General features: G+C 49.4%; 1 protein-coding gene across 1 annotated transcript in view; it reads left to right on the plus strand.

Annotated features, from left to right (window-relative positions):
- The first annotated feature begins 692 nt into the window (after positions 1 to 692).
- The window catches only part of LOC116886622 (cancer/testis antigen 55-like), a 30,869-nt gene continuing 18,932 nt past the window's right edge, over positions 693 to 12,629 (plus strand). Inside the window, 6 exon segments of the mRNA XM_032888129.1 lie at positions 693 to 763; positions 765 to 885; positions 2,627 to 2,811; positions 4,291 to 4,432; positions 5,468 to 5,589; positions 6,307 to 6,492. Of these exon segments, the coding sequence (XP_032744020.1) occupies positions 746 to 763; positions 765 to 885; positions 2,627 to 2,811; positions 4,291 to 4,432; positions 5,468 to 5,589; positions 6,307 to 6,492 (774 nt within the window). The 5' untranslated portion in view covers positions 693 to 745.

Here is a 12,629-nt window from a genome sequence, read left to right on the forward strand (position 1 = left end):
AGCTAACAGTGAATGCATGGTAGCAATGAGAATTAGGAGTGTCTATGATAATGCAGGACTGGCCTCCATCCAAGGAGCGCTAGCACGAACAGCAAGTGTTGAAGAGGGCTCTGACCTACTCACAGGATCGCTATCCCAGTCATGGTGCAGGGCCCCAAAGTGAAATTCTTCCTGGACCCACAGGCTCTTCAAGAACACTACCTTGCCAAACACTACCTGGCTTACTCACAGGAACCGCACCACCCTCAAGACTAACTCAGAGCCCCACCCCGACCACTGTTGAAAACTGTCTAGCCAATTAATGGTCAATTTTTATTCTGAATGCATACTGGATTTTGTTTGTTCGCCCAGGGACACGTTTGTGGCACCGTGCCTAAGCCAGAGCTCTAGTCCTCTCAGCGAAAGTTGCACTAATCTCTTCCCAACATTCAGAGAACGCGCCAGGCATCATCAGATAGTTCATTTATATCTTCTTCCTATACCCGGGACAAAACGCATAGAGGATCCATGTTTCTCCGCCCGAAGCTTGCCATTGGCCAGAGGAGCATTATGAGAACGTGCTCTGCCCCCATTGGCTGGTTTCTGGAACAATGCCCATTGGTTACCAAGCTCTCAGGAGAGGCTGTGGAAGGGACTCCCGTTGAGCCGCCAGGGTGCTAAGATGAGCCTGGCTGTCCTGAGGGCTGCCCAGTAGCCGTCTGGTACCATTTCCCAGGTTTGAGGGAAGAAATCAAGAGGTGGCACCATGGGTGTCACGACATCCCAGGCCTTCGTGCACCTGCTGCAGCTGTTTCTCTGACTGTGGTGCCAGGCGTTTACTCAGGCTGCTGTACTCCTTCCAATGGAATATTCAGTCTGTGGAAAGAGACCGAACACACCTTGAAGGTACTCCTTGGGCACTCGGTGTCCTAGTCTTCTTTACATGAAACACCTCAGAAAGGCCCTCCTTAGCTGTGAGCAGCGGGGCGGGGGGGGGATGGTTAGACCTGCAGCTGCACTCAGTGGCTGCCTACTGGAGCAGGTTCCCATGGTTGGGAGAACTTTGATCCTCCACCAAAATCTCTTGGTGGGTCCATGTGGGAAAGACCTTGACCAATTCCCAAGACCTGGGATGCAAAAGGCCCTTGAGAGTCTGTCTTCTATTTCCAGGAGCAGGAAGGCACTCTGCATTTGAGCATGGATTTCCTTTTGCTTCCACTCCCAGCTTTATTTGGAAGGAAGAATGAAGTCAGTCCAAGTGCTTTGCCATGGGTAGAAGTTCAGGGGCCATGATTTTGCACAACTCACTTTGTTCTCAGCAACCCAGGTCTCACATTTAGTCAGCCCTCAAGCAGAATGGGTAAAAGGCCTCTTGGTGGTGGGAGTCTAGGGCAATATAAGGTTTCCTCAGGTGGATGGCATCTGTCTTAGGGTTTCTATTTGAGCAAATATCATGAGGAAGAAGTTGGGGAGGAAAGGGTTTATGCAGCTTACACTTTGCCATTGCTGTTCATCACCAAAGAAGTCCGGACAGGACCTTGCACAGGGCAGGAAGCAGGAGCTGTTGCAGAAGCCATGGAGGGACACACAAATCCAGTTAGTCGAGCATCCATGTTTGAAGTCACTCTAACTTGCATCTGTTGATTCCTGGTGTCAATGCGTGGTTAATATTCAGGAGCAATGCCTCCAAAGAAGCTCTAGTCTTGCCCCACCAGGGCTACAGCCATTTTGATGTGAAGGCAGGAGGGCCACAAGTTTGATGCCAACCTAAGCTGCATAAAGAATGAGTCGTGGACTTGTCTAGTGCCACGATGTGAACCTTGGCCTCAGGAATGCAAATCCATTTCATGAAGCATGCGGTTGTCATGCAGGAGACGGGAGCTAGGGTCTCCTGCAGGCCAGGCAACCAGTGTAGAACTCAGCTTCAGCCCAGGTCCTTAGCTCACACTGGGAATTTAACTCAAGGACACACTTTGTGCCCCAGGACGGCCTCAGGCTTCATAGGAAACTTAGGAAGGTCTTGACCCTTCGATCTTTCTCTGCCATTCTCCCTAGTAGCAGGGTTGAAATACCTGTGTTCACAGGGCTGTCTCTGATGAGTCCTGAAACTCTCTACCTGCTGCCTCTCACCATGGTAACTTAGCCAGCAGCAATTTATAGTGGCTGTGGTTCTGTAGAGAATGTCCACCTGCAGACACACTGACAGCAATAACACTGGAAGTTTAAGGTATACAAGACACGGTTGTCAAGGAGTGGTCACGTATGTGCTGGTTAATGTGCACAAGAGAAATCAGGAGACACCAATTGCAAAACTGGTCAGGGACTTTAAGAAATGTTCTTGGGGTTATGTAGACCATCAGGGAAGGACAAGGGTTATAACCGAGGCTATCTGGTCCTCAGCTCATTCTCTTCACAAGGATCCTCCTATGAAGAGCATGGCAAAGGAAAGACTGGACCTTAACATTCTGCCTTCAGAGTCCGGCAGTGGCCACATAGTGCTTCCAGTCCTCAACATGTCCTCTTCTAATCAGAACCCTTGTTTGCAGAAGCACGTGTCGTGTACCATGTCATCCCAGGCAAGGATTCTTTACCTTGGGCATTTGCTTTGGTAATTACTTCATGGCATTTGCGGTGTCCCCATTCACAGGCGAACCAAACACTAAAGTTGTGAAGGGCATCGTGACCAGTTGCGGGAATGATTACGGTTGGATTGAAGACTGTGTCTTCTTCAGTACTGATGTTGTAATTGGTGCCATGCCCCTGCAAGCTGGAGACAAAGTCCTTGCATATGTGGAGGAAGACCCAGTCTTGCATGAATTGAAAGCCAAAGAAGTAAGCTTTGCATAGGTTTGGGAGGATTCACTTTTCCCATGGGGCTTTCAAATTAGCTGTCTTCTTTCAAAGTAACCTTTCTAGTACTGCTCCTCTGGAGCGTGTCATGAAATGCAAAGGCCTCTTTCCGTGTGTGTGTGTGTGTGTGTGTGTGTGTGTGTGTGAGAGAGAGAGAGAGAGAGAGAGAGAGAGAGAGAGAGATTAACAATGGTTTCTGGTGGATCTCTATTGTCCAGGCATACTTGAAATCTCATGGGCTCAAAGGGTCCTCCAAACTCAGTCTTTTAGGCCTGGTGCATATGCCACCATACCCAACTGTAAGTCCCAAGTTTTACAGCGGAAACCCCTGTGTTGTTCCAGTGTTCAATCAGTAGGATCAACAGTCGTAAATATTAGAGACAGCATCACCTTGCAAATCTGGCTGCCTTTTGTCTGGTAAAAGACTGTTTTCAAGGCCGCAGTCGCAAAGGTGGGAGTGCTGTCTCAAATGACTTGTATGTTAATCTTCCAGAAAACACTTACTGAGCCACACTAACGATGCACAGGATTCTCCCATTTTGGGTGTGAGATCCAATGGTTTTTATGGTTTATAGAGTCATGAAACTCTATCCTAGAACAGAGATTTGATAATCGTCCACAGACAGCCCATTTACCAGGATCTGAGGAAGGGCTGTGAAGGTCGCGAGCCTTGCAAAGGGAGAGGGGAAAACAGTCTGAGATTCTCTCTGGAGCTAGGCGAGTCTTCAGGAGAACGCCTCCATTTTGATTTCTGACAGCCATTGACCAATAATCAGGTGCATCATTACTGCTTACATAGCTAGCACTTTGGGGGGCTGTCATAAAACGTAATGGGAAGGCTCACGGACTTTTGTCACATCTCCTTGACCTTTTGACTTTTTTGGTATTCAGTGTTTATGTGTCATGTGTAGCTCTTCTTTTCAGCATGGTGGTGAGGAACACAGTCTTAGGAATTCCTATCTCACCTGGAATTAAATCATGTCTCCAATCACAGTTTAGTTCCATCTGAACACTTAGCAGGGCTGGATTCAATGCATGTGCATACACAGAGACAAAGTTCACATCTCACTGTCTGTCCCTTCCACACAGGGGAGGAACCCGTGCACTTCCAATTTACTCAAGGGTGGCTCTGTGGTCCTCATAGACACCTGAATCTGCCTGTGTGCATTCCCTGTGGTGGTAAGGGAGTGGGCCCTGTGACAATGGGTCCTGGACATGTGGCTTGTGGGTAGATCCACTAGAGATTGTAGCTATGAGGGCTTGTGGCGTCCTGGCACAGACCAGCCTGTGGGGCAACGAATGCCTCACAGGTTTGGGGACTACTAGGAGTGGTAGTGGATAGGCAGTACCTGGAAGAAAGATCACGTTGAGGGAAATGAGCGTGGAACTGATGTTGAGTGCTAGAAAGACCCCAGAGGAGAAAGAATTCCCAAGGAGACAAGCTGCAAACTTCTCTTGTAGGTTTGTATTTGTTCAGACGACAATGTGCCTAAGGGAGCTGACTCCAAGATCCAAAATCTATCGGCTTGTGTTTCCCATGTGAAGAACGATATCATCTACATTGCTGATGAATACCACTTCCATCTAGACAGCATTACTAAAGGTTTCTTTCACGGGCTATATATGTGTGGTAGTTTTAGAGCACATACTTCTCAGGGGTATGGGTTCCGTGTGTGTGTGTGTGTGTGTGTGTGTGTGTGTGTGTGTGTGTGTGTGTGTGTGTGTGTGTGTGTGTGTGTGTGTGCAAGTGTGTGTACATGTCTATGTGTGTGCATGTCTGTGTCTGTGTCTCTGTCTGTGCGTGTGAGTGTGTGTTCGTGTCTGTGTACGTATGTGTGTCTTTAACTGGGGAGACATAGGCCTCAGAGAGCCAGAGGGTGCAAAGCATGCAGAGACCAGCATAAGAGCAGGAGAGGAGGAGGGAGAAAGCAGTGGGAGAAAGCAGGAGGGTGTTATAGAAAAGAAAGGAATGGAGGAAATAGAGAGACAAGGAAGGAGGAGGGGAGAGAGGGAAGGGGAAGAAAAGGCAGGGAAGATGAATGTGATTGAGGGAGGTGTGGAGGGAGAGGGAGAGAAGGAGTCAAGAAGGAGACAGGAGAAGATGAGATACAGGGGTGGGAAGAGAGAGGAGAGAGATTTGTAGAGAACCAAAGAGTGGGAAGTAGAGAGAGGGAGAGAGTGGGAGAGAGGGAGATATGAATATAAAGACCGAAGAGGGGAGAGGATACAAAGGGAGGGAGACAGCACAGGATAGAGGAGGGAAGGGGAGAGAGTTTGCCAGCCTGAAGACAACTGGGACCCTGAGACTCTGTCTCCACAAAAGGACTCAGGATGTGACCAACTGAGCAGTAAATCCTCGGGGGTCCCAAAGAAAAGGCTGTGATGCCATTGTCCCTTTGCCCATTTGACTGTGCTAAGGGAGCAAAGGAAACCAGTGCCTACGAATGATAAATTTCCATTCTAGGTGGAAGATTTCTAAGCTGCCTGCACTTACACCCGATGCTTGCTTGATCGTGGTCTTACAAGTCAATGTAGCCAACTTTTACCGACAAAGCTAAAACGTAATTGCTTTTATCCAGAACCCTGCAAAGGTGAGACTGGAGCGAGATGTTGAATTTTCCACTCCATGTTCTCTTAGCCATCTTAGGTTTTACGCCTTACGAAGGGGACTGGTTAGATATCGAGTACTCTGTGGAGCAAGGATCTTCAAAAATCACAGTACACTCAGTGAAGGCCACAAAACGGAGGCGACTGGAAGAGGTAATGGTTTTCCACATCGTTGGGTCACTGGGATGCTTCTTGTGGTGATATTAGTGCCTGCCTATCTGTTGGTGGCGCTGGCACATGTGCACACTTGGGTGCATGCTTCCCTGTGTCATTAGCTTCAGTGGGAGGACTTTGTAAAGAGGAACGAAGGGCACCAGAGAACATACGTGGACATGCTTCGCTTCTGAGGCACAGGGTTTGCTAGGTTGACTGTTACTTGGGATATTCTAAAACAACAGGAAGGAAAGGGAGCAGTCCAGAGAACATTGCCAGGAAGGTGGGGGTGCAGGGGGCGGGAGGTCGAGGTGGGGCCGTGGGCAAGCTAACATGAAAATGAGTTTCCACAAAGGTACACATGAAATCATGCCTTCAAGAGTGACAGGGGGCGAGAGTAATAGTCCACTTCATGCTGTCTTTCTAGTTTACTCAATTCCTGATCTCTCAACATTAAGCCTAGGGGCTAATGGCCATAGGTGACTAAGGTGTAGGACAAGGTCTCCCCTGAGCAGGATAGCTCCACCGAGAGCCTCCTCCTCACCTGGTGTGATGTTGGATCCCGTGAGGGTAGTGGGGACACAGCATGCCAGTGTTGGCAGCATAGCTGGCAGGACAGGCAACAGTGACAGAGGGGGTCCACAAGTGGTTACTGATAGTGTGGAGGGACAGGGTGTGACCAAGGGTTCACACTCAATGCCACCCTTTCTCTGACAGGTGTGTGTGACCAGTATCCACAGGAGAAAAGGAATGTTGAACCACACCATCTTCTTCACCTTCGACTCCCTGCACCTTCCTTTGGGATACACCCCTCTCGTAGGCCACCTGGTCAACGTGGTGATGGTTCAGAGCATCCGGTCCAATTACAACTGGAGAGCAATCTCCATGACACCAGTTGAACAAGTAGTAGGGGTCACTGGCCCTGGGAATCTCTCCTCATTATTTTCATGCCAATAGAGGGTCCCATTCAATGCAAATGCTTAAGTTAGGAATTCTATAGAAAATGTTAACCATGAACTTCCAGGTCAAGAGCCCGCCTAGATCCAACCCGAGGGCAAGCATCAGAGTGGCCAATGGGCCATCTTCCTCTGCTAGACTGGGAACTTTCTAATCGTCATCTTCTGAAGAATCCCAGAAAACCCTTTGCAGTGATAGATAACAAGGGCCGAGTTTGTGTTGTTATTTTTAATAAATGAAGTTTTTGAGCAGCAACAGTGCTTATCCACAGCCATGGCCAACCACCATCCAGTCCCCCGGAATTAAGTTGGTCAGTGTCCCCATAGAACAGAGCTTACTCCTCACACAAAGTCACCCATAGGTCTGGACCCTAGGTTCACAGGAACTATGTGGTCCTGCAACAGGAGGGACCGTGGGACCTGCTGGATGACTGGGACAGAGACAGTGCAGCTCAGGGACTTGGGTACATGCTTGTACTGTTACAGGGTACAAGAACCACGACCAAGGCTGGATAGGAATGGTTTCTTATCAGCGCACTCTGGTCCGTGGGGAGCTCTTGGTGACAAGCAAGTGTTCCTTGAACACCTCAATCCAGGATGCTCTGAATAGCCTGGGCCTATCTCTGCTCCCCTAGGAAGGCTGCTCTATTTCTTCATGGACCCCTGGCCTTTCTCACTCAGAAAACCAACTCATCTCCAGCCAGTCTTCAACCTTTCCCCTCAGCCTCTGTTTTCTTCCCACCATCTCCGGGACCCCAGCTTCCTCTTGAACCCTCTGCCCTCCTGTCCAGCCACCTTCCCTCATGTCCACACCGTTTCCCAACCCCTACCCTCCTTGTTACCCCTCCTGCCCTGCTGCTCTTGAGCCTTCTGCCCTCATCCCTAGTTTCCTCTCCCTGCTTTCCACCCCAGATCCTGTACCTCCCCTCTCCCCAGTCTTTTCTGTCCTTCAGACTTCTTCCCTGCTCTGCCCACCCAGCCTGTGCTCTGGCCTTCCCTTGAGCTTCTACCTTTCTAAGCCTCCTGACAACTTCCTCCCAGCTTCCTGCTCTCCCTTGCTCCCTCCAGAGTCCTCTCACCCTACCATGTGCCTTCTGCCCTCTGCAACTATTCCGTTCCCCCTCTGCTTTCCCCCTCTGCCCATATATTCCCCACATACCTAGGACATCCCGAAGTCTCCTACATCCACCCTGGTCCTGCTTCACTGCCTCTCAGACCTTCCCAGGGGTTCCTGCATTCTTCCACAGCATTTGAGCTCCTTTTTCAAACATCAACACCCTTCCCTAATCAGCCTGCCCTCCTCCCTCTGCTCCCATCCTCTCCCCAGCTCACTTGATGGCCTAACCACCCTTCTACCATCTCAAATCCTGTTGTCACTATTCAGATCTTACCTACTGTTCTGCACATACCTATGCCTCCCCATGTGTCCTTGCTCCCCCATCCTTGAGAATTTTGTCTTCCTCCTTGCTTTTATGCCTGTTACCCCATAGCATGCATCTGTCTGTTCTCCTCTAGACTTCTCCCATGCCCCACACTTCTCACATTTGTCTTAGCCTTGTGTCTCATCCAAGCCTCATACTGTCCCTTTAACTACTGGTCCCTTCCCCAGTGTCTTGCACTCCTCCTGAGCCTTATACCCTGCCCTAGATTCTCCCAATCCCAGTGTCTGTTGCTATCATAAGCACACTCCTAGTGTCTCCCTGTCCTGGTGCCCAGATTCCTCCTTGTCTACCCTTCCTTGGATGCCTTCTTTGAACTGCACTCATAATCCTCAGACTCCTAACATCTAGGTTAACCACCTCTCCTGAACCCAGCCTCCATTCCTCCCCAGAGCCTTCTGCCCTCCCCAGTAAACTTGTATCATGTCCTCACTCTATCCACATGAGCTTCTTCACCTCTCTCCAACTTTCCTTCTTCCCTCAGGACTCACTGTGAGACTGAGCCTCCTGTCTTACTCTGAGACCATCTACAGTCCGAGGCCTGCATCATACCCTGAGGCTCATGCTTGCTCTCCTTAGTCAACTTCCGGTATACTTCACAGGCTCTTCTACTAGCAGAATCCCCTGCCCTCTGCCAGAAACTGCCTTTCCACAGGAACCTGTTACTTACGTCTGCTGCTTGCCCCCAACACAAGGCTCCCCACTCCTATCCTTCCAGGGCTCCTACACCCAACCTGTGTGCCACCCTCTGACACTCCTGCATCCACCCTCATCTTTCTGCCCTCCTCCTCAGCCTACTGTCCTGTTTCACTTCCTGTTCACCTATGGCTTTCTGGGCCGTCACTAATCCTTCTGCCCTCTTCTAAAATTCCCTCACTTTTTGGAACCTGCAGCCTTCATCACAGCTGTCTCTAACTTCCTATTCTAGATCCTGTGGTCCTCTACAGTCTTCGACCATTCACTAGCCTCCTAATTTCCACTCGAACTTCCTGGTCTCCACCTCAGAGCTCTCTGCCTTTCCCAGAGCCTCCAGTCCTTGCCAGCCTCTAGCTCTCCTCCCCTTACATCATGAATCCCTGATCGTCCTGAGGGCCTATCTAGCCATCAGTGGCCTGTTTGCTTTCTCCTCCAGCCTCTAGCCACATGCCTGATCATCACAACAGATTCTGTCCTCCAACTGAGCTCTTCGTCCAAATTCATATTCATTTGCTCTCATTTCTGAGACTCCTTGCCCCTCTCCAGTCTCTTCTATTTTCCCTCTCAGACTGCTCTCATAAGCTGTGCCACTTCGTAAGCACTTTGCATTCCTTGGGTTTATCTTCTCCCACAGCTTCCAAAGTTCCCTCCAACTTCCCTAGTACGCCTCTTCCCTACTCTTCTCTAGCCCCTAGTGTCCCAAGTACAAGTGAGCTTCCTTGAGGACTTCATGTTCCAACCAAGACGACAGTAAACAAGACTCTTCCCAAGCTTCCTACCCAAAGTTCCCACCTTGTATCATGGGTCAGGCTCCTACAGACTCCTGAACCTCATGTTGTAATCAGCGTCCTCTTAGAAAACCATCAACCATTCTGGCAACTGCTTGTACTTTCCAACATTCCCTGATGTCCTGTCCTTCCTCCTCCTCCTGCTATCACTGTCTTTATCCTGTCGCATTCTCCAGACTTCTGTCCTCCCTGGCCTCCCACCACTCCAGAGCCTGCTGTCTTCTTCACCAAACCCTTTCCTACACTTTTTCCCTTCTGCATGTTCCAAGCTTCCCTTGTGAGGTCTGTTTCCTCTTCAAGGTACAGATCTCCCCCAACAGGTTCTTACTCATCAGCTCATTACCTCATTCACACCTTCCCTCTGTTTATTACACTCCCTATTCTACCTGAACTTTCACCCTATTTGAAAGGTCTGTGTGAACATTCTGACTTTGCCTGCTCCTAAGGGAGGCCAGAAGAAGGCAGAAAGTCTGCTTCCCAGGACTTTAGTTGGAAAGGGCTTGGAATCGATTCTGGGTTCTCTAGAGGAACAGACAATTGTTCTAACAGCTGAGGCACTTCTCTGTCCCCAGACTGTTCCTGTCCAGCTGAAGTTTTGACATCACACTGCAGCCTTCTTTCCTCTCAGACTTCCACCTTTCACAAGTTTTCTGTCCTTCCATTTGTCTTCAACTCACCCATTCCTCATTTCCTAGCCTCCCTTGACCCTCTGGTCTCCCACCACACCTTCCCAACATCCTCTTGAATAAATCGACAATCTCCTTGACTTTCACTATGGTTCTTCCTGACCTACCCACAGTCCTCTGTCTTAGTACTCTGTCTTTTTTTTTTTTGCACTCCTACCATCCATCAAAGCTGAAGCCACCTCCCATTTTTCTGAGCCTACTGGCTTCTGTCTGGCTTTCTGGAGCTCAAGTCAAGTCAAATATCTCACCACCACCACCACCTCCACCACCTCCACCACCATCTCTATCACCCCCTACCTGTTGTTATGATGTCCTGATGCATCCCTAATCCTGCTTTCCACTAGACTATGTAAATACTTGAGAACTTCACTAACCATCCTCTTTCTGAACTTGATCGTCCTCTCTGCAGTTGCTCTGTCTTCCTGATAAACTGCCAAACATGAGGCTCTCCTCTACAGCACTGTAGCCTTCTCTACCACAGCCTCTCCTCCTTCCTAGCCTCTGCCCTTTCCCTGCCATCAGTGTTCCTAGTCTCTTATGTGTCCTTATCCCCATCTTTTGTTGCCATGTGTGTCAACAACAGCAATCTGTGTGCCTTCAGAGTGCCTTGAAATTTCACCCAGGCTTTCAGTTTCTGGGACCATCCTGCTCTTCCATAGACCCCAAGCTCTCACACTCATCCTCCCCTCAGGGACCTGAACTCACCTGTGATCCTTCTAGGCTCTACCATGCCCTCTAAATCCTGACTTAACTCTGTTCTTCTAGACATACTCTGAAACTAGCATCTCCTAAGCGAACATTGTCATTCTCAAAATGGCTCCCTTCCTTTATAGTCTTTTCACAGAACCTTCTGTGTCTGCCCAGTCCCCCAACACCAGCTCCCCCCTCCCTATCCTTCCAGGGCTCCACAGCCAGGTGTGTGTGCCTTCTGACACTCCTGCATCCACCCTCATCTTTCTGCCCTCCTCCTTGGCCTACTGTCCTCTTTCACTTCCTGTTCACCTATGACTCTTCACAACAACAACCCTCATACCTAGATTTAAACTTGCTTCTGACCTAAGAGTCCCTTTCTTCCTCTTCAGCCACTTATTCGCTTGCTCCAGGAGCTCCCATATTTCTTTTTCTTTTTTTTTTTTTTTTTCGGGGCTGGGGACCGAACCCAGGGCCTTGCGCTTGCTAGGCAAGCGCTCTACCAATGAGCTAAATCCCCAACCCCGCTCCTATATTTCAAAACAGGAGTTGGCCTTCACCCTGTTACCACCATTTGTCCTAAGTCAATCTCTAGCCATTTTCCTTCTGTCTGTAGACTCAAATGGACCTTCCTAGCTGATACCCTGGATTCCCTAAGCATTCTGGGACTGCCTCTAAACACAGTGTCCCAATCTCTTTAGAAATTTTCCTTCCCTTGTCCCACCCTGCTCATATGCCCTAAACAAATTATCCCATCTTTAGCATTCTGAGCCCACACCCAGCATTTCTAGCCTTCCAGACCTCTGTGATTACTTCTGAACTCCTGCTTCTCCCGTGACTTCTGCTTAGTTGCCGTCCCTCCTGCATTCTTAGTTTCTTGCAATTCCTTTGTGTCTTCTCCCTTGTCACACTCCTTTAGCCTGTCCTCTGCTTTCCCGGAGTCTCATTCTCCTCCTTTGTAGAATTCTTCACTTACATTCTCCCGCCTTCCAAGAACACTGCACCCTCAGACCCAGTCTCCCACACTCCTGAGATCCTTCCCAGTCTACGCACTTCCTAATGTCCCTGGGGAGCTACTGGGGCCCATCACCTTTACCCTAACCTTCTGCCTTGTCGTCCCCCAGAGCTTCTGGACTCGACTATGGGAACGTTATCCTCCTCTACAGATGTCTTTTCCCACAGAAGAGCCTCAAATCCATGCTTTGAGCCTAGAGCCCTCCTCCACAGGCACCTGCCTTCCATCACAGTCTAAGATCATTACTCAACATTGAATCCTACATGGCCCTTGACTTCCTCCCTTCTCTCCAAGTCTTCTACCCACTAGATGTTCCTCTATCCTCTATTTAGAATCCCACTCTCACCAGAACCTTCTTTCCATACTCAGTTCTCCAACCATCACATGTGTAGACACTCTTCTGAAAGTATTAAAAAATAATTTCCCTCTCTTAAGCATCATTGCATAGTTTTTGTGAACAGCTGTTTGGCCTGTGCGTGTGTTCGAAGCAGCAGCTGCATGTCTGGTCCCAGAATAGGGCAGAAGGTTGCCATGGGTGCTCTGGAACTGGAGTTGCAGACCATTGCGCATCCAACGTGGGTACTTGGCATCAAGCTTTGGACCTGTGGAAGAGCAGACAGATGTTCTGAGTGCTGAGACAGATGCCTAGCTGCAATCTCCCAGGCTACCAGCCCTTGCGTCCCTATTCTCCAGCCCATCTTCCTATAAGCCTTTCGCTCCCTTACACCTGTCTTCTCCACTGTCCACCCTGATCCCCCATCATCCTGCCA

The sequence above is a fragment of the Rattus rattus genome, chromosome 17, assembly GCF_011064425.1.
Source record: "Rattus rattus isolate New Zealand chromosome 17, Rrattus_CSIRO_v1, whole genome shotgun sequence".
NCBI classification, from domain to species: Eukaryota; Metazoa; Chordata; class Mammalia; order Rodentia; family Muridae; genus Rattus; species Rattus rattus.